The 22,702-nt window shown below is 34.0% G+C and overlaps 3 protein-coding genes across 4 annotated transcripts in view; all 3 read left to right on the top strand.

The window, feature by feature from the left end:
* LOC140050167 (protocadherin Fat 4-like) overlaps positions 1–13,060 on the top strand; it is a 71,957-nt gene extending 58,897 nt beyond the window's left edge. Inside the window, exons 7-12 of the mRNA XM_072095238.1 lie at positions 126–4,900; positions 7,881–7,969; positions 8,514–8,818; positions 9,028–9,239; positions 9,427–9,694; positions 9,832–13,060. Of these exons, the coding sequence (XP_071951339.1) occupies positions 126–4,900; positions 7,881–7,969; positions 8,514–8,818; positions 9,028–9,239; positions 9,427–9,694; positions 9,832–11,570 (7,388 nt within the window). The 3' untranslated portion in view covers positions 11,571–13,060. The remainder of the gene's footprint in view (positions 1–125; positions 4,901–7,880; positions 7,970–8,513; positions 8,819–9,027; positions 9,240–9,426; positions 9,695–9,831) is intronic.
* Positions 13,061–14,005: 945 nt separating this feature from the next.
* Positions 14,006–19,022, top strand: LOC140049311 (uncharacterized). 2 transcript variants are annotated; one of them, XM_072094181.1, is made up of 5 exons: positions 14,006–14,152; positions 15,420–15,847; positions 16,281–16,457; positions 17,347–18,024; positions 18,058–19,022. In XM_072094181.1, exons 1-5 carry the CDS (start codon positions 14,046–14,048, stop codon positions 18,279–18,281), a joined length of 1,614 nt encoding a protein of 537 aa, XP_071950282.1. In that variant the 5' UTR covers positions 14,006–14,045; the 3' UTR covers positions 18,282–19,022. The 2 variants fall into 2 exon arrangements, with proteins under 2 accessions (XP_071950282.1, XP_071950281.1); XM_072094180.1 differs by having other exon boundaries at positions 17,347–19,022.
* A 400-nt stretch (positions 19,023–19,422) lies between these two features.
* LOC140049310 (uncharacterized) lies at positions 19,423–22,504 on the top strand. Its single transcript, XM_072094179.1, has 3 exons — positions 19,423–19,576; positions 19,919–19,993; positions 20,257–22,504. The coding sequence occupies exons 1-3, from the start codon at positions 19,557–19,559 to the stop codon at positions 21,596–21,598; spliced, it is 1,437 nt and encodes a 478-aa protein (XP_071950280.1). The 5' UTR covers positions 19,423–19,556; the 3' UTR covers positions 21,599–22,504.
* The last annotated feature ends 198 nt before the right edge of the window (positions 22,505–22,702 follow it).

Genomic DNA, 22,702 nt, shown 5'->3' with positions numbered 1-22,702 from the left:
ACTTGCTCTTTTGTGGACAATCATATATTATGATACAGGCTTTCAGTAAACTGTTCCACAAAGCCATGATACATTTTATTTTTGAATCTCAGCTAATTTCCCCAATTGTTATATTAAATTCACAGGTACATTTGTAGCTGCAATAGAAGGAATTGATAGAGATGAGCCAACAAACAGAGATATAATTTACTCGATTACATCAGGTGATACCTCCAGGTTTCAAGTGGGAAGAACTAGTGGAGTTGTGACAACAAAAATGCAATTATCATCAGAATCTTCAACTTACGTAATAGAAGTTACCGGAAGGGATTCTCATTCAGAATTCTCTCCTGCTGTAGCAACTGTAACCATTGGATTTAGCAATAGTCAGTTTCCGGTGTTTAATTCAGTTGATACCAGTTATGACATTGAAGAAAGCATACCAGTCAGCAGTCTTATTAGCACTATTCAAGTTTCTAGTTCTACTGCTGGAATCACTTACCATCTATCTGGTGGTAACATCGATGATGTATTCAGTATTAACAGCAATGGTCAGCTTAGAATTGCAAAGAGTTTAGACAGAGAGGCAATATCTACCTATGAACTATGGGTTGAAGCAAGAACTAGTGATACTGCCACCTTATCCAGCTTCCTTATGTTGGATGTTACTGTAACTGACATCAATGACAATGCACCTGTGTTTACAGAGAACGTTTATTATGGCCAGGTTATGGAGAATATTCCAGCCCCTCAAACCATTGTTGTTGTAACGGCTAGTGATCCTGATGCAGGTACTAATGGAGAATTCAGTTACTCAATGGGCACTGCTGGAAACCATCAGAATGCTTTTACCATCGATTCTACTTCTGGTGAGATAATCACAACAAGATCATTGGACAGAGAAGAATATGCAATGTATGAACTCACTGTATATGCTGTTGATCAAGGTGCTTCATCAATGACTGGGTCCACAATAATAGAAGTCACCATTGGAGATGTAAACGATAATGGCATTAAATTTGATAACATCTACTCAGCAAGTGTTAATGAAAACTCCCCATCTGGAACATACATCATCTCTGTTACAGCTACTGACAACGATGGAAGCACAAACTCTGCTATTTCATATGCTATCGGTACAGACGGTGAAAGTGATCTCTTCAATGTTAATCCAAATAATGGGATGATTACAGTGGTTGGAAACCTTGATTTTGAGTCAAAATCTAGGCATTATCTGCCAGTAGTAGCAAGAGATATGACTCATCTCATTGAAACAGAAGTCACGATAAATGTTGTAGACATCAACGACAATGCTCCAGTATTTGCTGACGGCACATATGAAAAGTGGATACATGAAGGATTGCCAGTAAATACACCAGTGTTCACATTAATGACCAGTGATGTAGATGGAGGAAATGGTGGAGAGGTCAGATACCGATTAAAAACTATGTCTGATTATTTCAAAGTTGACAGCGTCACTGGTGTTATTAGCATCAAGAATGAAATACTATTTATTCCTCAAGACCCAGGAACCCTGCCGGATCAAAATGAGTACAGTGTTTCTGTAGTAGCATATGATAATGGCATTCCATCATATGCAAATTATTCAGACATTATCTTCCATATTCAAGATTCAAATGATCATCCACCAGTATTTGAGGAAGATAGTTATTTTTCTCCTGCTCCAGAGAACATTAGAATTGGACAATCAATCCTTCATGTTGTTGCCAGAGATGAACTGGATATAGGTGTTAATGCAGAGATTGTTTATTCCGTCAGTGGAGGTAATGGCTCTGCCACGTTTGATGTAGATCCAATATCAGGTTCAATCTCAGCAAAAGCTTCACTGTTTGGTTTCGTGGGTAGATATTTTCAAATTTATGTCAAAGCTCAAGATAAAGGACAGCAAGATAAAATGGAAGCAACTTGTACTGTTGTAATCTATGTAACAAGTACTAATGAGTATGCACCTTCCTTTACTGGAACACCATACCAGAAAATGATACCTGAAGATCAGTTAGTGCCATCTCAATTTTTTAGTACTTCTGCATCAGATGGCGACAACGGAATGAATGGTGAAATTGTCTACTCAATAACCAGTGGAAATGATGCTGGGTTGTTTGATATCAATCCATCTACAGGGGCTGTAAGCATCATCAAAGCTGTTGATTATGAATCAAAGAGTGTGCATTACTTGTACATCACTGTACAAGATCAGGCATGGGACTCCAAACAAGCCACAGTTGTCTTAACAGTTCAACTGACAGATATCAATGACAATCCACCTGTATTTAATCCTTCCAGCTACAGTGTCATGATTGCCGAAAATTCTCCAAGTGCCACTACAGTTGTGGAGGTGTCTGCTACTGATGCAGATACAGCTGCAAATGAAGAGTTTTACTATAGCATCATTGGTGGTAGCGGTAGTGATTACTTCATCATTAATTCGGAGACTGGAGTTATCTTAACTCAAGGAAACCTAGATTACGAGAGCAGCAACCAAAACTTTCAACTGACAGTTGCTGCTACGAATGTTGATACAAGTCAATTCATGCAAGGAATTGCTCATGTCATGATCTATGTAACAGGAGTCAATGAGTATTTTCCTAAATTCATTCAGAATCAGTACGAGTTTTTTGTTCGAGAAGATGCAGCTGATGGCTTTGTAGTTGATCGAGTCATAGCAACAGATGCCGATGAAGGAGAAGATGGAAAAGTATTCTATTACCTGGTTGGAGCAAACACTGACAAAGGATTTTCCATCAATGAAATCACTGGAGAATTGTTTGTGTCTATGGCTCATGGCACACTCGATAGAGAGACTGAGAACCAAGTTATTCTGACAGTCCTGGCTAAGAATGCAGGAGAAATTGACGGAGATAATGTTGCTGAGGCAACAGTTACTATGTACATCACAGATGCAAATGATCCTCCATTCTTTCTGTCAGATCACTACACTGGTACTGTCAGTGAGGATGCAATGACAGGGACATCTGTTGTAACTGTAACAGCTGTAGAGTATGATGAGCTGCTATCTGACCGGACTTTCAATTATTCAATCTCTGCTGGTAACATTGATGGTGCATTTAAGGTAGACTCGGCTGGTGTGGTAATGGTAAATAAGAATTTAGATCGAGAAACTATTGATGAATACACGTTAACTGTGGCAGCAACAGATGCCGGAAATCCACCACAAACAGGATATACTTCTGTAGTCATCTCTGTCACTGATGTCAATGATAATGGACCTGTACTTGAAACTACAATAGGAGTAGTACTGGAAAATCAAATTGCTGGATCCACTGTTATGACATTGGTTGCATCCGATCCTGATGTGGCACCTCAAGCTCCATTCACGTTTTCAATCTATTCTGGAGGAAGTAACTTTAACTTAGCTCCTAACAGTGGAATATTGACAACTACCACTGTATTCGACCGTGAAGCAAGGAATGAATATTCTCTTTTAATAGAAATCTCTGATTCTGGTTTCCCAAAGCAGACATCATTGTCACCATTGCGTGTTCAAATTGGAGATGAAAATGATAATCCTTCTTCATCTCGAACAGCTAGAATTGAAGTGAAAACGTTTGAGAACACTTTTCCTGGTGGAATCATTTCAGAGGTAAAACCAAATGATATGGATACTGATGATACCTTCAATTGTCGTTTAATTTCTCCTAGTAGTGGCTCGATTTTTAGCATTTCATCAGGCTGTGAACTGCACTCGACATCTCACGCTGGTGAGAACCAGTATCAATTAACAATCAATGGGAATGATGGAATACATGATGAAGTTCAGTCAATTTTTTCTGTCAAGTTTGAATCATTTGGAAGCAATGCCTTACTAAGCAGCTTAACACTTCGTCTTGCAAACACTAACGCCAGAAATTTTGTCTTGAATTCTTACAATGACTTCCTGACATCGGTTTCTGGTCTGCTCAATAATGGAGAGAGCATCATTGTGTTCAGTTTAAAGGATGAGACTAGTAACCGTCTTGATCTTCTAGTGGCAATTGAGAGAAGTAACGGACAATATATATCTCGGTCACAAGCTACAGCCTTTTTTCGTAGTAACATCAACACAATTCAGAGCCAATCTAATGTTGACATTGAGGTTATTGATTTCAGTCCGTGTCAAGAAAACCCATGTCAAAATGAAGGAGTTTGCAGCGACTACATCCAGATGTACAATGATCAAATCGTTGTGGATACAAATGAGATTATTATTGTTGCACGAAACACCACCCGTGAGTTTGAATGTAAATGTGCCATTGAATTCCATGGAACTCTCTGCGAGTTAGAAGTCGATCAGTGTGAGTCTGTCTCATGCCAAAATGGAGGGACTTGTATAGATGGTTCTGGATCCTTTAGTTGTCAGTGTCTAAGTGGGTTTGCTGGAGATCTTTGTGAAGTAAATCTCGATGACTGCAATGGTGACATTTGTTTGAATGGTGGAACATGTATTGATCTGGTAAATGCTTACCGATGTGAATGTCCATTGGGTTACTTTGGCAATTATTGCGAGGAAGGGCCTTGCACATCCCAACCGTGTCAAAATGGTGGTGTTTGCCGAGAACAAGGTGGAACCTACCAGTGCGAGTGTAACTTTGGTGAGAAAGGAAATGACTGCCAATTCAGTAGTGTTGGTTTTGAAGGCGGTTCCTTTATGGAGTTTTCTAGTACTATACGATCTTCATCCAACTTTATCACCATTGAGTTTACAACAGTACAGGAGAATGCTCTGCTGTTCTACAACCATGATGGCACAACATCCTTTTCTTCAAACTTCTTGGCACTTGAGATTATTGGTGGACAACTACAACTATCATACTCTGATGGTGATGACATCATACAATTAAAGATAACAAAGACGGTCAGTGATGGGAAGTGGCATACTGTGCAAGCCAACCAAAATAAACAGGTAAAAAACAACACTTTCTATCCCATTTTATACTGTTTTTCCTCAGTAAACTAACTGTGTACTGCAGTAAACAAATGAAAATTCTTGGTGCAAATTTGTGATACTAAATTGGCATGTGTTGATACATATTGTGAGTTTGGTAGGTTACTGCATTAATTATAGTGTTCTGCAAGTAAATAAAATGGAAATAATTTGGAAATTAATTTAGAAATAATAATATTTCATGTTAAAAGTCCTCATCATTATGATGTCGTGTTACTAGGTCAATTTGCACATCCAACACCTGGTGTTCTTTGAACAACTATTTTATCACGGCCTAGATATAATTTGTACCAGTAGAGATACATTGCAAGGGTATGGGATCAAATGAACAACTGAATAACACGAGTTGCTTGTGGGCCTAGGAATGATAGGTATCACTTGCATCTAGATTGTGTGGCCGATAAAAAAGTCAGGTTCCAAAGCTTCAGTAATTAGCTTGACATTTTGCGTGGAATCACCAGATAGAAACAGCTTTGAGGCAAACGTGTAGTAATATGAAACACTATGGAACATTAACAGATGTACAGTATTATAAATTAGAAATTTTATATTGTATTATCTTTCATAATATATTCCACAACAGCTTTTGATATTTATGTTTTTTTAACATTTCTTTTGTACAAAAACACATTTTTGTTAACTGTTCGCATTTCTGAAATTAGAAAAAACTCAATAAAGGGTCAATTGTAGAGAATAAATAATGTGATAAATCAGAAATTCAAATATTATAATCTTTATATGTTATGGAAATGTGTTTTTATCATTAACATATTGGGTGCATGTGAACTGTACATTATCCAAAATCCGGTAGTAAATTATATTATTCAATTTGTTGATCAACCATTTGATTTTGATAAAGGTTGAAGTATTGAACAATTTAGTAATTGTTTTTAAAATTCCAAATACTAGATATTTATTTTATTAAATGTGTTGACATAGAATAAAATTGTTAAACACATTCAATTTGAAAACGTGACCAAATCAAGGTTTTTTATTTCACACTTTTTGGTATGGGGCTACAGAGATCTTTAATCTACTCATTCTCTTGGGGTCTTTACAAGGTTTAAATGACAATCTAGGTGAGATTTTAATTTGTGATTTCTGCTGACAAAGATGAGAATGGGACAAATTTTCACCCAGGGAATAATACGTTTCTAATCAAGTACAATAAAGCTTGGTTATACTTCATAAAAATCTCTTAGGATCTTTCTTGTATGCTTAGTTTAGGTGAAGGTTTAGCTACTTTAGTTTCTGACAAAGCATAGAGAAGGGGGTTAGATTTCACCCCTAGGAGAGAGGGATGTTACCTTTGGTTATGGGTGATAAAGTTCTGATTGGGATCGAAGGTTTAGATGATAAGTTTGCTTTGGAAGAAGACAGTAAAGTTAAATTAAGCTTGTTACTATAAAACGGCCACATCACGTTTCATTCATAGAATTATTACAATTTAATATTTATGAATCCTTATTTTTCTTTGATATAAATGTAAAATATAATTTCATATAATATTTAAATTATTATTTTTTAAAGCATAATCCAAGATTAGGTAAAAACATACTACAGTTTTTTTCAATTGTTTGGGATCTTGTCAAAATTGTTATAACTGTACAGGCTTTTTTATTGCAATAAAGTATGAATTTAGTTATAGCTGATAGAAAAAAATAATCCGAAGTAAAAATATCCTTTTTTTTTAAATGTTTTGTAAAAATATAATCAGTAGGCTTTTTATACATACATAAGAAGAAATTAATATTTTAGTGACACTTTCATATTTTGTTAATATTTATTGTTTATTATTTCTAATCAGTCTCTTGTTAGTTACATCAAAACTGATACAATTGATTTGGTCACGTTCCACACAAATAAAACATGGAAATTCTCATTTAACAGATCACATCATGTCTATCCACTAAATATTGCCTCCCCTCTGTAGTTGCTGTTTTCAATTTAAACACACCTCTTGGGGGCTAGGTTATAAATTGTGAGGGAATAAAACACTCAAGGTTACATTGTAGAATTAGCAGGAGAAAGTTAGTACAACAGTTAACTGGTCACAGAAGACATAATCTTTAGCGCTTCACCGCAACTATAACCAAATTACTAGCGCTATTAAGAGTGTTTGTATCAAAGTTACCATGCAAGATACCGACTTTATGTCACGTTCATGCTTACCAATCATAATAAACATTATTGTTGGTATGATGTTGATACATCGCAGACATTGCAGATTTTTATGTTAATCATAAATAGAGATGTCTATATTTTGTTGCGCACAAACTTATTAAAAGTAATTGTTCTGATCTACAGAATATAAACCGTCATTTCTTTAAAAAAAAAATAATGTGACATGCCCATAATTGGGAATTATGTAACCATATATGGTTATGTAATGAATATTTTCATAATTAGAAATTATGTAATAATGTTGATGTAATAATAACCCATATTTCAATGCACTTTACATTAGACATATGCTAAAGTATTTATACTTGTCCCCATTCCCAAGTTGTGATTGTCAAAGTATGAAAAATTCCATTGTAAAGTTAATTTGACAGGTTTCCACAGCACAGGTGTATCAGTACTATTAATTGCTTGCTTGTTGTTATTCTATCATTCACTCCAGTTATTGCTGTATTCTATCAAGAACCATGTAATTTCTATTTATGCAATCAGGCTACTTTGTCGGCCACCATGGTAGGCCTAGTTTCCCGAGAACCGTGGTAATCCCAGATAAAATCTCTTAATATTTAGTTTAACTGAAAAATATTTCATTAAAATGAGGCTAGGGGTTCTGAAGGTCCACCTAGTAAGCTCCCCTCTGGTTACTACTACTAGCCACAGAAATAAACTTAAAAGTTATTCTCTTTCTCCCCTGCAATCCTGTACTCTCCTGTAATAAACATTTTAAAATAATTTTTATTTATTAATTTCATTTTAGACGTGTGACTTGGTTTTGTTTGATACTGACTGCCCTAGCCCTGATGTCACCAATATGTGCCGTGCCTCTAAGTCAGCAAATCTTGCACGGTAAGTCAAAAATAAAGAATTATCAAAAGTAAAATCTAAATACTCTTGGCCTGGGAACAAAAAACAACAACAAAATATTAACAAGTAGAAGACAAATGCTATTGGGACATGAGTTTTATAGTTAGCATTCCAGATTTGAAGTGATGCGAAGGAAGAGAAAATTAAGTATGATGTTTGCGTTGCATATGTGTACAAATAAGACGTGACTTTGCCAAGAGCTGGTGTCAATGTTTTTTGGAAAACTTGAAGGACATGTCGGCTTGTTTTTAATGTGTAACAATTTGGTGTAAAGTTAGAATAATCAATCAAATCCCTTAGGACACATAAAATAATGTACTGTATATATAATTTTTAAAATTAATACACAAATTGACCTCTACCTGTTCAACTATCCCAGAAGCCCAGGTTAAGAATCTGGCTCTGTTTGGGTCTCTGGCTACATGACCTCCACCCTAAAGAATGTATCTAAATGGTAATGAATGTACTAAGAGATCATGTAAAATATATTTTGAAATTTAATATTTTAATTATGTTTTCATTTTAGAGGGTTAAATTTGCAAGGTGTACCAGTTAGCATTGGTGGCGTAATGTCAATAAAAAATGTGACGGATCGATATTGGCAAGTGTCCACCGCTGATTTCGTTGGCTGCGTACGTGACATCTATATTAACGGTCAGCGTCTTGGTGACACCAACATTTTGCGGTCTGAAGGAACAATCGAAGGTTGTCCTCGAGATCTGACCACGTGCAATGAGCAATCGTGTGCGGGACAAAGTGTATGTGTGGATGAATGGTGGTCATACAGATGCAAATGTGAAGACGGGACAGCAGGTGTTACTTGCAATGAAGGTACGGTTATGTCCCTAAAGTGTCCCCTTAATAGAAGTTTGCTGCAGTGTTAAAATATTTTTGGCCCCTTAATAGAGTTCTACTATATAAACTTTGTTAAAAAACTACAAAAACAATTTAATCCAATAAATGACTCCAATAGATAAATACATTTTGAATCAACATTTTTTTTTAATGTCAAATTGATCAAACTCTTTATTTTGTTCTAGTTCCTGCGCCAGTGTCCTTTGGTTCCGGTGCATACGTGGAGTACACTGTAAAGGAAAGTTATAAAAGACAACAACAACTAGACTCAGCAAAAACCAACAATCGCAAACGAAGAGCAACCAACAAACAATCAGTGACGATTCAGTTCCGTACACAAGCTGATGATGGTCTACTGTTGTTAGTGAAGACAGGGGAGGAGTTCACTTTGCTACAGGTAAATCAATTGTTCATGGTTCATTGATCATTTTGATGATTATTTCATCAGAGCATCTACACCATAATGGTGTGCGTCTTGGTGTATGGAACTTTAGAATTTTGTGAAAGGAGTATAGTACTCAACAAATAAGAAGAAAGTGTAAAATATATACTAATAATAAGTATTTAAAAAAATTATATTTTAGGTTGTAAATGGAGAGTTAACCTATTCCTATGGATCGTTGTCCTCTACCATTGGTGGCATTACCATATCAAACCCAAAGTGTAACAGCGGAACTTGGCACAATGCCAGCATTACACGTGACAATCGCCATATTGCCCTCAGTCTTGATGAAGTAGTCGAGAGCAAGACTTTTGACCAGACACCACCAGACTTTGCGGGTGTTGATGTCAGTTTGATGTCACTTGGTGGCACAAAGAATGATCTTATAGTGGATGGAATATCAGTCACTGGTGAGTTGAGTGTCTATATTCATTTGTTTGATAACAAATTTGATATACAATATTTATTGAAAAAACTATATTAACAAATGGTTACAATAGTTTTATTATTGTTGTATTATTTGCTATTATTATTGTTTTCATTGTAGGGTTGGAAGGTTGCGTGGACAGCTTTAGTCTAAATGGTGATGAGCTACCCTTTGATGGCAGTAATGAAGCATTTGAAGCTACCGTATCAGAAAATGCTGCCAAGGGATGCGTCGGTGTTGATTTGTGCATATCCAACCCATGTCCTGAATCTGAAACATGCATTGATAAGGGAACGCAGTACGAGTGTACATCACAAACAAAATGCGGTGATACAGTCTGTAACGAAAATGAGAATTGTATTGTGGATGATGTAAGTGCGCCGATGTGCCAAGTTTCGTCAAGTGATACCGATAATTCGCTTGTTATCATCCTTATCGTTGTCTTTATCATTCTTGCCGGAATCATTGCTGCATTATTATTTTTCATCTTCTGGAGACGGCGAAAGGAGAAGAAAATTGGAATACCAAATGGTCCTTCGGTTTTCTCAACAACTGAGGATGATATGAATCAACAACCAGGTCACTACAATATGGCATTTGATGACCCTTCGATGGTCAAAGGTCATATGGAAATTACGTTTCGACAACCAGACATATTAGAAAATGAATCTAATCGTTATAAATATCCAAATATAAGCCCAATTTCTAGAAATATGATAATGGAGACAGACGATGTTACCATCGGGATAGAAGACAACATCGATGAACAAATAGTTCCTGAACATTATGATATTGAAAACGCTAGCAGTATAGCGCCCTCAGATGTTGAAGCGACATATTATTATAGAAATTATCACAACATGGATAAAAGAAGTAGAAAGCATAATCATGGAAAACGTAGTCCTAATCCACTTTTAGCTCGTATGCATCGTGAGAGCCCAGTTAGCCAAATGTCCAGGCAAAGTCCGAATCCATTGTTACGGGCTAGCCCCTACCTACCGACTGAAAGTACACCAGTACAGTCAGCTAGACAGAGTCCTGCAGGCTTCAAACCAAACATTCGTGCTAGTCCTGTCCACAATAGCCAGCCTACATCACCGACAAAGGACTTGCTACAAAAGCGAGCTAATTCGCAATATAGTCTAACAAGCGAGCAACATAGCGTTTATAGTGCCCCCACTGTACGCACATCAAGTCCGGCATTGAATCAACTAAATTTAAAATCGCAATCACAGACAAAAATTCGCACTCCAAATAGTATTCCCAACGATGCACCAGTTGGGTTGACTGTGGACGAGGTTAAGCGTTTGAACACTGCGCGACCTGACCTCATGATGGGCAGTCACGCTAGTACTATGGACAATTTATCGTCGTTAAGTAGTGGTGACGAAACAGGGGTGAAGAGCAGCGTTCTTATTGATTCAACTCGTCTGTTAGAACCGCCTGACTCGACATCAGACGAGAGCAATGACTCTTTCACATGCTCGGAATTTGAATCCGAGTCTGAACATCCTATGACGAGAAATGAACTCGAACCAGGGACTTTAATATTCTCGCGGTTAGCGGAAGTAGAAAATGAAACTGATGAAATTGATCATGACTCTACGGTCGCTTACAATTACGAAGGTTTTAATTCAATTGGAGGATCATTAAGCACGTTGTTTATGTCGGAAGACGATCTTCCGCATTCAAAACGTAACGGTTTATTTAACTGGGATCAGTTGCTTAACTGGGGACCAGCATTCGAGAAACTAGTTGGAGTTTTTAAAGACATTTCACAATTACAAGACTCTGATTCGGATTCTTGTACAAAAATATCTCAAGATATAAACCATACAATTGAAGAAGAGTATGTGTAATATCAAAAGTTATATCGAAATATGTAAAAATATAGTTATTAATTTATTAAAAGAATGAAAATATAAATAAAATACTTCCATAGTTTTGATAAACATTCCATTCAGAAACTTGCGAAATGAATAATTAATGTAACGCTTAGATGAGACCAAAATGGTACATTTTTTATAAAACGTTCTTCAGTTTGTCAAAATAAAGTATTTTTGTATAAATGCATTTCAAATCGTCCTGAAGTGTGTTTAATGTCTCTAAATGTTTATGCAAAAAGTATTCTGTATTCCACATTTAATACCTTGTAATGTAAATAGTTTTTTAAACATTGTTGACAGGAATATTTCAACTATGACAATATATTTTAATTGTGACCTATGAACTAAAAGATGTCACTACTAAAAAGTATTACAATTAAGGTGTTATGATTTTTAAAATTATCCATTTTTATACTGAATTTTTATAATGTCCATAATTATTATTTACATATGTGTGTCATTAGAATAAGAAAAATATGAACTGTGGTGATTTGAACCCAGAATATAAATACATAGGGCAGGTGCTCATTCATGTGTACCATCAGCATTTTATATCTCGTAAAAGCATTAGTTAATTCTACAATTGTTTTGTGACATAATTTAAAGATAAATTTCAGATTAAAAAAATATTTTTAACAATTAATTGAAGTATAATCACTTTGATATTTTAAGTTCTATCTGAGGATTTTAACCAACATTGAAGTACTCTTTACCTTACCTTAGCAATTAGCTTAAAAAGAAGCAATAACATGGTTTTCCTTCCATGTTTCATTATAGCAATTTTTGAATAATAATAAATGATAATTTTTATACACATTTGAAATTGCCTTTCACAAGAAGGCAATAACTTATATGTTGTTTAAATATAATGTATACAACATTATTTGGTTAAAAAGAAACCACAACTCCCTCATGGTTGTGGTTATTTTCTTATGATAATTAATATGGGGGCGCCATTAGCAGAAAAAGTATTTACAGTAGTAAATGCTGAAATCTATGTGTATCCATAAGATATTTTAAATTTTGCGTTTTTTTTTTAATTAGGAGGACATAATGTGTCTTTATCTGTGAACACTGATGTATTGAATTTTGTACTTTATTCAAATACAGTAAGATACCTTGAAAAATAATAAAATCACACTTATTGATTAGCCATACCTTAAATTAACCAAAAGCATATTTACAATTTTTTAAATTAATTTTTTAGCTTAATAACGTCCATTTACTCTGTAAATTCTGTATTTTTTTTATATATGTAAAAAAGCAATATTGTATTAAAGTAGATAAGAGAATATCATAAATTGTGAATTATCATGTTTTTCTTAATTTCTTTTATATCTAATTATGTAAAATTACTCTTTAATTTATTTAGGAGAGTAAATTTTAAAATTGTATTAAGCGTCAAGGAAAATCTTAAGTATTTAATGTATATACCAAAAGTTTCTTTTACGATAAAATTTAAGCTTGCCACACTAGAACATTGTGGAAAATAAAAATTAACAGTATACTCTATGTCATTATTTTTCAATTCTTTGAGTTTACATATGAATTCAATACAAAACAGCTCCAAATATAAGTTTTTATAAACTAATTTCAACAAAACTAGATTTAACAGGCTTCCTGCAAATTAAAATTCGTTTTTATATACTACTTGCATTAAATATCACCAAAGAATATTTGATATATAAATTCCTGTCATTTGATTGGACGAATGTGGGTCACATGGCGTGCAATAGTACGCACTATTCAACGATCGTTAAATAGTACTTTTTGAAACATTTTTGTGTACGAAAAAAAAACGTCTAGATGTTATATAAAACAAATAATGAATGTTTATGAGTGCAATGGTACAAATAATGGCACGAGGTGAATGATGAAAGGTTATATCAACGAGGCAAAGCCGAGTTGATATAACCTTTCATCATTCACCAAGTGCCATTATTTGTACCATTACACGAACGTTTTGAATGCGGAAGATCGTCTTCCGACATAATATATAGGTGTTATATATTATATAACACCTATATAAATTCCTGTCATTTGATTGGACGAATGTGGGTCACATGGCGTGCAATAGTACGCACTATTCAACGATCGTTAAATAGTACTTTTTGAAACATTTTTGTGTACGAAAAAAAAACGTCTAGATGTTATATAAAACAAATAATGAATGTTTTGTATTCGTGTAATGGTACAAATAATGGCACTTGGTGAATGATGAAAGGTTATATCAACTCGGCTTTGCCTCGTTGATATAACCTTTCATCATTCACCTCGTGCCATTATTTGTACCATTGCACTCATAAACATTCATTATTTGTATATTATGTACCTAGGAAAATCAGCAAGAGAGCCACCTATCGACCAGTATAGCCAAAACGGCCGCCATTTTGAATTAAGATCATTTTGAGAGTTACGACGTTTAATTAGGCGGCCTGTGTTTTAACTATGGTTGCTGGATCTGCTTACTGTGCGGCAATAAATTGCAAAAACAAAAGACCTAAAGGGCTAGGAAGTAAAATACCATTTTACAGGTTTCCAAAAGATACAGAAAGGTAAAGAAAGTTTTCGATTAAAATTATTACGTGGACCCGCCGGGAGTGGGCGCCTTCAGTATTCAAGTTCAGAGAGTGTTGATTTGTAGCGGTTCTAGCAGTAGCCTGCTGGGCTTTAGCCGGATGCCCTTTTGGCCTAGGCCTACAGCACAGATTAATAATTAGAACGGTCGAACACCTAGTGATGTGCCTAGGTTATACCATGGAACTATAATATAAGAGGAGGGACCCTAGTCCTATCAGCATACTGGAGTCTAGAATTTTAGTTAGCTAGCTTCTAAGTAAATAGAGGGCAGGCTACTACACTAGTAGTAGCAGAGCCATATATATAAAGAGTTACGACATTGGATTATAGTCACGTGATATGCAGATCAAAATGTGTCAAACTTGTCTGCATTAATGCATGTAAAGTATAGGAGCAACAAAATACTTTAAACTTTTTCTTATATTTAAAAAAATGTAATTGCACATTTTATGGTGAAATATCGATGTGCACAGCGTACAGAAGTACTTGCGCCAAAGAATATTGCGCGCGCGTGCTCTAGTACATTATAACGTTCGATTGATTGATTTTGGAACAAAACATCCCATAACTACGTCCCATTAATAACAATTATGTAATATTTTCAATTCATAATGCATGCTTTGATGACTAAATAAAATAATAAAGTGTCGTGGATATATTTGTTAATATATTGAATAGGGTATGAACAATATTAAAATAATAAAGGCAAATTATTACAAATGAAATGATGAACGAGTCTCTGAACGTTTGTGTCAAAAACACACAGAGAGCCATATACTGTATAAAAAGAGGGGTGAATTTGTGTGTTTTTGTATTGGTTCATGCTTTGATGTATCCTGACTTGCATGTAGGCCCTAGCATTTATTCTTTTGTTATTATAGACACAATATATATATGTTACCAAATTAATACCATTAATAAAATTAATTACTAAAATAAAAACGGAATATAAAGCGTTATTTCATAGACAACAAAATCTAAAAATAATGCATGAACTATAGGAAAACGCTATACAAAAGAGACGCGCGCGCCCTCAGCGTGCGAATTCTTTGACACAAAAATGGCTTCTAATTTTCAATGTTGTAACTCTTTATATATATGGCTCTGAGTAGTAGTAAGTGCAGTAGAAACGATTACCAGACTAAACAATGACCGTTAAAGTGAGCAACTAAATAAAATAAATTGATAATAAAAGTATTACTCTCTATGTTTTATTTACTGTTTATATATATACTTATATAGGTGTGCTGTATGGGTTGACAACTGCAGAAGGAAAGACTACAGGGGAAAAAGTTCTGAATATTTGCACAGAAATTGTAGGTTATGTGCAGAACATTTTGAGGAATCCCAGAAATTCAAATTTTCAAATAAACTGGTTTGGAATGCAATTCCGACTCTCTTTGATGTTCCAAATCCGCCACGAAGATTACCAAAAAGACGGGTATTTGTGGGAAAAGTACAAAATGATCAGAAGTTGGTGGCTAAAATACAAAACGAGCAGAAGTTGGTGGCCAAAATACAAAACGAGCAGACATTAGTGATGACCAGAGTACAAAATGAGGAGATGATGCTAGTGGCCAGCAGAGTACAAAATGAGGAGATGCTAGTTGCTGGAGTACAAAATGAGGAAGATAACGACATACCACAGAACAAAATTAAAAATAAAAGAAGTAAATATTTAACGATTAAAATTTATATCATTGTTGATAATATGAAATACGAGTCTTTTCCATGCAAATGCATCATATTTGATTTTAAAAAATATATGAAATAGCCTTTTCTGTTAATTTAGAAAATAAATACTATCTAACAGTAACACTGACAAAAATGTTCTCTGAATAAAGTTCTGGAAAAATTTGAATTTCCTTTAAAAAAAAAAATCATTTTCTGCAAAGTTGTAGACATTCATAGTTGATTCAAAATGTATATATTCCTTACTTATATTACCAATAAACAAGCAGCTACAGTGATTAAGTTCAATTAGGTTGGCGCTGGTCTCCCCATTTTCAGTTTTTTGTTTGTTATGTATATATTAAAATAGACCGAAAACAATATAGAAATGATATTGTGAATGTTAACAAAATATTCATTTTTTTTACAAAGGTGCTTCAATCTTCAAAGATCACGATTATGTACGAAAGAATGATAAAGACCAAACATCGAGAAACAACAATCCTGTGATTATCCTGAAGGAAGTTCTGGACAAAACAAACAAGCCCGCAAATACTGTCACTATCCAGAAGTTAAATGTGGACAAACGAAATCAACAGAGTACAATAGGTGAAGTTTTTTTCTAATCATTTTATACAAAAAAAACTTTCTTGAAAAAAAAACTGTCTTTATACCTACTTATCAAAACCATGTTTTTAATATATTCAAACAAACCTTAAGTTTGTCTCATTAAGCTCTGTCTACACTATCAAACTTTATATGACAAAAAAAATGTGATGTTACTATATAAGGATGATGTCATATCACTATCATATTTGGGCACATCACTAACATATTTGGCATGTCACATTTTATTGTCAAACTACTGTGGTTTGATGCGTAGACGAGCTTTACATGGCTGTGTCTCAAATGACGTACATCATTCAATGTTTGTAGTATAATATTTAGAGAGAGATTATTATCAGATGAACAAGCAGCTTTACAATGTATAAAAGGTGATAACAAAACAGTGTACAGTGGTTATCATTTATCAGCTTTACAATGTGATAACAAAGGTGATAACAAAACAGTGTGCAGTGGTTATCATTTATCAGCTTTACAATGTGATAACAAAGGTGATAACAAAACAGTGTGCAGTGGTTATCATTTATCAGCTTTACAATGTGATAACAAAGGTGATAACAAAACAGTGTGCAGTGGTTATCATTTATCAGCTTTACAATGTGATAACAAAGGTGATAACAAAACAGTGTGCAGTGGTTATCATTTTCTTAAAATGTAATGATGTTAATAATGAAGTAATACCTTCTGCACATTCTTTGCACCTGCATTCATAGTATTTTATTTTTAAGTATATGTATATTTGATATTGTTATATTTAATGTTGTTCTATTAAATGTTGTTATATTTAATATATTGTTATATTTAATGTTGTTCTATTAAATGTTGTTATATTTAATATATTGTTATATTTAATACTGTTATTTTTTTGTTTCAGTTGTACCTATAAAACAAGTTGGCTACGTTCAATCAACGAATCAAAAACCCAAGCTGACCAAAGATCAGCAGATACAATCGTTGCTAAATGAGAGGGAAGAGATGGGAAAAGAAATCTTGAGCCACCAGATGGAGAGATATAAAATGCAAACATTGGTTAAACGGTGTCTAGCTTCCCAGAAAACTTCTACAAGACAACGAGTACAAATATGCCGACTTCGAAAAAAAGTAAAAGCTCTAAAAGATAAAGTGTCGAAGACGATAGAATGCGATAATTCTGAGGAGCATTTAATAAAGCTAGCTAGAAACCATATTAGTGGAACAACTCTAGATTTTTTTGTATCTCAGATAACTGGAGTTAATAAGAAAGAGGGCAGACGGTATAAAGAGGGTGTAATGTCACTGGCGATGAAAGTGTACAAGGAAAGCCCGAAAGCGTATGCAGAGCTTTGTAAAGTTTTTACGTTGCCCATAGTATCGACATTAAAAAAAAGAGCCCGTAAGCTGCTCAAAGCAAGTCAGGGAACTGCACCTCAAAAGACTGGTGGCAGTATTGATGAACAGGTCACTGGTGGCAGTATTGATGAACAGATCTCTGGCGGCAGTGTTGATGCACATATCAGTGGTGGCAGTGTTGATGCACAGATCACTGATGGCAGTATTGATAAACAGGTCACTGGTGAAAGTATTGATAAACAGATCTCTGTCACTGTTCCAGTGATGTTCCAGGAATCTGCAACCGCTGTAGAAGAGATGGTTGGAATCATCGAGGCAAACCCTTCCGAGCAGCAAACGGTATACCACAACATTTCTGAAGCTGCTGATGGCTCAAACTTGCCAGCTATGGTAGACCGTATGGTTGAACTTTCACCTCTTGTTGTCATATCTCTTGGTGAATCCTTAGCAAAGGATGCAGCTACTGAACTCACAGCTTAATTGGAAATATTTCTTGCTGTTTGAAAGATCTCATGTTTAACTCGTACCGTTTGTGATGCTTAGAAGTGACACTGACTGCGTAGTGGTTTTATAAAAACAGCATTTTTGCATAAAATGTGGATGTAGATGGCTTCACAAAATTTTAGCTCCAAGAAATGTTCATTTCAATTTTTTTTTTGCTTCCAGAAAATTCAACATGTGTAGTACTCTAGTAGTATGTATAATCGCTTTGTGAGAACACAAAACTCATTTCACATGCGTAGTGTCTAGACATTCTGCTGTCGCTCTGTGGCAATAACTATATGAATCGTAATTTTTGTTTCGAGGAGATAATAGTTTAACGTTTGATTGAGCATTGTTTATTAAAAAAAAAAACATTGTTACTAAAAAAAAGTGTGTTGAATATTCCATTTTAATGTAACATAATAGTTATCCACTTTGACCACAAATTTAATCGCAAAAAAATTGTATTTACCTGAAAAAATGTAAATTAAAGCAAAAAATGGTCAATGGATTTTTGGTTGAATTTAACCATTCATTTTGTCATTTTATAAGTGAAAACATTATTTTTTTAATGTTTTTTTTCTATGGAAGTGATTAACTTTATTAAAACTACAAAATAACATATTCAAAGTCTGATTTCATTAATCTTCATTTTTCATGTTTTTGGGGACAATACATTTTTAAGGCTAATATCCAAATGATGTATATAGACCAACCTAAATTTTGGAAAAACACTGTGCACCATACTTTATGTTTATTGTTTGTAATGTTTAATAATATTCAAAATTAGAGATTTAAGTTGTTTTTTTGTATGAGATTCTTGGATTCTGATAATTTGTGAGTCTTATTATACTGCCATGGAATATCTCATCATGATGATGCCAAAGATGCAAAAAAAAAAATATATTTTGTGTTTTTAAGCATCAAGAAAATTTCAAGACAAAGCTGGACATAGTTTTATCAGGGAGCAGGGAGTTGTAAAATAAACAACTCCCTGGTTTTATGAACCAAATTTATGAAATTCAGGAATTTAAACACTGCGTCACATGTTCTACTGTACTGCAGCTGCGCAGCATTCTGGTACTATTACTGACACCAGTTTTCAAAACCATTTTTGGTGGAGTTTATAAAATGCTACATTCACAAACAACCGGACTCGCTCGAGATTCATTTTTTGCCGTTTTTCGTGTGTTGTCGCTAGAAAAATAATTATAAAATCATGTTTTAGGATATAAATTATAATAATATTATCTTTTCACTAGACTCAATACAATGGCTGACGAAATAGAAAGGTTAGTAGTGTTGTGTATCCATAGTTTGTCGCTTGGAAGCGGCTAGCTAGGCAGTCCGTTCCTGGCTACGCTAGGCCCAAATACTAGACTGTAGCCGCTAGCACAGTTTGCGGTTTGATGGTATCAAGGCAGTTTATGCGGAGGGTTGCTGCGGAGGTCTCGTCTAACCTCTAGTCTAGGCCTAGATCTGCTGGCTAACAAACACTGACTGGTGGGAATAATAGAAGTGGAATATATAATATGAATGATAAATAAAAATAAGATAATATAAAATTATAAAATATAATATTAATAGAAAGTACAAATCAATGGTTAAAAAAATGATTTTTCTTTTATTTGCAGGTTGGCAATGGAGGAGCTTCTTCGGGAGACTAAACGTGCCAAAGAAAGAGCTGATACTATGGGTGCAATGGGATGGTATGTGTATAATATAAATTGTAATATAGAACTTGGAAATAACTAATACTGTAATACTCTAGTCTAATGATTATTACATATGTTAATATTTTATTTAAGATAATCTACATCTTTAAAGTTGTTAAAATTAGTATTTTATGTTATATAGTAAGTAAATTATTATATTTTGAAATTGTAGATTGAAGTTTGTCTAGCCTGTGTCTACTAAACATTTATTGCTTTACAATTTTTATGAAATAAATAATTAATAATATTTTTTTTAGGAATAAGGGCATTGGGTCTGCCAACAAGACGTTCTTAGCAAATACTTTAGTTAGTACCTTGCGAGATTACAGACATTTGGATAGAGACAGAAAACGCCCAGGAAGGAGGCCATCACCGGACCACATTATGAAAGATCGCGCTCATTTGAGTGAAGTAGGAAGAAATGAATCCCGAAGAAGACACTCCCCAGAACATGACACAAGAACCGAAACAAATAGTCGCAACAGAAGGAAAGAATCGCCAGAAAGAAAAGACAAACGAAAGAATTCATTTGACAGAAGAGATAGAAGTAGAGGAAAGTCACCAGAAAGAGAAAGAAAACGTAAGTCGTCCTTGGATGAACACCGACATAAAACAAGTTCTCATAAAGTTGATAGAAAACAAACTGAAGAAACGAGCACGAAAATTGATGACAAAAGAAAGCCATCAAACGCTGGAGAGGCAGAAGAAACACATAAGATAGACCTTGCTACTATACCTTTGCCCGACACAAGTAAGTCTGATGTAAAGAAGGAAAATATAGAAGATTGTGAAGCAACGACAATTCCAGAAAATAATAAGCAAGGCATTGAAGGGGAGGGAAATGAACAACTTAATTTAGATGCAATAACAGAAATTAACAAGAATTGTACTCAAAAAAAGAAAAAGGAATATTGTAATTTAATTGATAAAGAAGAAACTTTAGAGAAGACGAAAGGAAAAAAAGATTCCACTGCTAAAAATATTTGGATAGAGAAGAATGAAATATCGGATTATAAAAAGACTAAACATGGAAGAGATGATGAGGAAAAAATGAAACGAAAGAAAAAAAAGATGCACCGCAGTTCAAAAACAGAGAGCGATGAAAGAATTGACAATTTAGGTGAAAATAAAAATGCAAAGAAAAGCAAACATGAACATGTTAGTAAGAATGAAAAAAATGGAGAAAGTAACAAAGTTAAGGAAATTAGTGAAAAGGAAGAAATAGGGGAAAAAGACCAAATAAAAGACAACAATTTTGACAATAAAAATATGGTAAACAATGATGTAGAAACTGAAGATGTAAGAAAAAAGAAAGTGGATAAAGAAAAAGAGAAAATAGATGAAAGAAGGGGAAAAGTGGATGAAAGAAAATATGAAGTGGATGAAAGAAAAGATGAAGTGGATGAAAGAAAAGATGAAGTGGATGAAAGAAAAGAAAGCGATAAAATGGACCAACAGTCAGCTGATTATAACGAAACCAAAGAACGCAAAATAATTCAAAGCGATAGCGCCGGTGAGAAACACGAAAAACGTAAACGAAAGAAAGAAAAAAGTGGACATCATCACAAACATAAAAAGCACAAGAAAGACCACAAATAGAAAAAAAACATTCAAACATTAAGGCGGGAAGAACACTTTTGTTCCAAAATATGCAGCTATGTTATTTCAAAAATAGAGCATTGTCAAAAACGGTTCTGAATTATTTTTTACGGATTGCAATGTTAAATAATTTATGAGATCTATTTAGATTTGGTTTTTAGAATTTATTGTGACTCTCTCATTTGAAAAACGTTGCAGAGATTAATACAATAACATAGATCATGTAGTTTGCATTAAAAACTTTTATGCTATGTCATACAGGCATAGAGTTGCTACTAGGCTGACATTACATATTTGTTGAATGAATCACACTAAATACCTAATCATATAGAATATCAGTTTTATTAACTGGATAATTGGATTTCCAGTATATTTTTGTTTAATTTTAAAGCACACAAAAATGTCAGGTATCATGCTGTTACATCATCATGTTACAGCATTAATTATCTCTTATCTCAACATTAATTAGTACGTAATTAAATTACCGTTTTAAACACTATGTCAAATATTATACTATGTTGTTATATGGCTTTTTAATAATGATATGAACAGTATACAAACTCTTTTAGAAAATGTTTACCTACATTGTGTGATATTTAATAACATGTTTAGAGTGTTGCCAATAGATGTCATACACAATAGTTGTGTGTGTGACAGTATTGTGTTATGTATTTCAGTGTTGTGACCCCTACATACATATAGCCTTTAATACAAGCATAGCACTTAATGTTGTACAATATTTTATACAATATTTGTAAACTTGGACACTATATTAAAATGTACATTAATTGACGTCACATTTACTACAAAACTTTTAAAATTGTAGTTTTCTTTTTTTTTATTCCTGAAATAATAGATGCTTGAGCTTTCTAAAATTGGCTGTAAATTTTGATAAAAATAAATGCAATCTCAGGGTGTAGTGAATCAGAATATGTCTTGCTTTTATTAATATTAATTATGAATATTTGTATGAAGTCCTGCATGGTGGGTAGGCCAAGATGAAATCGCGAAAGTCTTCCGATATCTCCCCATACTGTATATATTTTGTCATCTCCAGCTAAAATGCAATTTCTCCCTATTTTTTAGATAAACAAAAAATGATGA

Source organism: Antedon mediterranea, chromosome 5, assembly GCF_964355755.1.
Source record: "Antedon mediterranea chromosome 5, ecAntMedi1.1, whole genome shotgun sequence".
In the NCBI taxonomy this organism is placed as follows: domain Eukaryota; kingdom Metazoa; phylum Echinodermata; class Crinoidea; order Comatulida; family Antedonidae; genus Antedon; species Antedon mediterranea.
This window is presented reverse-complemented; position numbering and strand designations above follow the sequence as displayed.